Source organism: Austrofundulus limnaeus, unplaced genomic scaffold (genome assembly GCF_001266775.1).
Source record: "Austrofundulus limnaeus strain Quisiro unplaced genomic scaffold, Austrofundulus_limnaeus-1.0 Scaffold5, whole genome shotgun sequence".
Lineage (NCBI taxonomy): Eukaryota > Metazoa > Chordata > Actinopteri > Cyprinodontiformes > Rivulidae > Austrofundulus > Austrofundulus limnaeus.
This window is the reverse complement of record NW_013952407.1, coordinates 2,168,555-2,170,149: the sequence shown is the minus strand read 5'-3', so window position 1 is coordinate 2,170,149 and position 1,595 is coordinate 2,168,555. Positions and strand designations below refer to the sequence as shown.

The 1,595-nt window shown below is 40.6% G+C and overlaps 1 protein-coding gene across 1 annotated transcript in view; it reads right to left on the bottom strand.

Annotated features, from left to right (window-relative positions):
- Positions 1 to 1,595, bottom strand: part of ipo7 (importin 7) — a 21,388-nt gene that overhangs the window by 1,592 nt on the left and 18,201 nt on the right. Inside the window, exons 22-24 of the mRNA XM_014026809.1 lie at positions 1,285 to 1,493; positions 992 to 1,198; positions 785 to 901 (exon numbers count right to left, since the gene is read on the bottom strand). Of these exons, the coding sequence (XP_013882263.1) occupies positions 785 to 901; positions 992 to 1,198; positions 1,285 to 1,493 (533 nt within the window). The remainder of the gene's footprint in view (positions 1 to 784; positions 902 to 991; positions 1,199 to 1,284; positions 1,494 to 1,595) is intronic.

Below are 1,595 nucleotides of genomic sequence, written 5' to 3'. Positions count from 1 at the left end.
AAGTTACAATAACCCTATTTAGCTACAATGTGTTTTTTAAGACCTCTGAAAGACTGATTTAAGACATTTTAAGGCTAATTAAGTCCTTATTTTTGGATGGATGAATTCAATGACCTTTAATGCTTTTTAAGGATCAGCAGGAACCCTGTTGTAATTTGATTACAACTGATTATAAATCACGTTACATTCAATTAAATTGAAACTTAAGTTGATTTTTTAAAATGGACTTATGCCTAATAAAGGCAGAAAAAAAGAAACCAAATCAGGCTAATAATTAGAACAGATGTTAACTTACAACAGAAACTACCACTGAATATCTAACTATCTACTTTATTTCCAACATTTATACACAAATCAAAATGCTTCCAATATGAAAAGGAGTCATGGTTTTTTAACGACAATAATACCATCATACATTCTTCAGTGTTCAGCAAAGAGCAGATGGAAAATGAACTGGAATGTGAAGTTTTTTGTAATCAAAACAAAAACTATTTTTCCCCCTTTTTTGATCTTGTTTGTAAAATAGAGTTGAGACAAAAGGAGAAGCATGAACAGGTTTACCACCAGCAAAACCTCCATAATTATACTTTTGGCTTTATTGTTTTGTGAATGGTCTTGTTTATTATTCTAGCTGTTTGAACCAGTAGAACAAGTTATTACACGTCGTACTGGGAGAGAATATTAAATAAGAAAATGGGGAAAAAAAATGCCATGTAGAAAATTTGCTTTATTGTCAAAGTTTAGGTGCCGCATCACTGCTTCATTCGTCTRAGTCGGCGCTCACCGTGTGCCGCTCGCCTCTGGTCTGCGAGTGTGCCGATGTCCAGAAGCTGTTTACGCTGCTCCTCGTCGAGGCCTTGCGTTAAGGCCTGGTACCACGCCGGATCACGGGTCTGAACATCTGCATCAAACGGGCGAGATCAGTGACTGACGCACAAACTGACATCGATTTTAAAAAAACAAGCCTTCCGTCACCACGCCGGTGTCTTACTCTGTAGTATGGCTTTAAAGATCTGATACTCGTCCACTAAATTATCTTCATCGTCTACGGTTGTAGTGTAGCCTTCCAGTGCCGTCTCCTCAGCATCGTCATCCTCCCAGTCGTCGTCGTCGCCGTCTTCTCCCGCCTGCTTCGCAAGCATCTCCAGGTACTCCTGACCCTCTTCGTCGATGTCATCCTCATCACTACCCAGCTCAGCTGCAGAAAATAAAAAGCCCAACTTTATCTACATTTCTTTTAAAACAAAGAATAACCAAAGCTGGTGCAACCCAGAAAACCCTTACTGTTATCATCKTCCTCCTCCCCATCTTCCTCGTCGTCATCGTCATCGTTCTCATGCTCTGCTCGACAGACGTACGCCCTCTTGAGACCGCTGAACAGGAGAATGGCTGCTGGGAGAAGCTGGCTGCCCACCTGGTTGATAGCCTGAGGCCTGTGATCCAGGTCCATGAGGGCACAGAGTCCCAGAATGCACATCTTCCTGTCGTGAAGGCTGTGAAAGGAGCAACAAAGTCTGGTTTAAAAACATTACAAACCATACCTGAGTGGTGCTACAAAATGTTTCTAATAATAATAATAATAATAATAATAATAA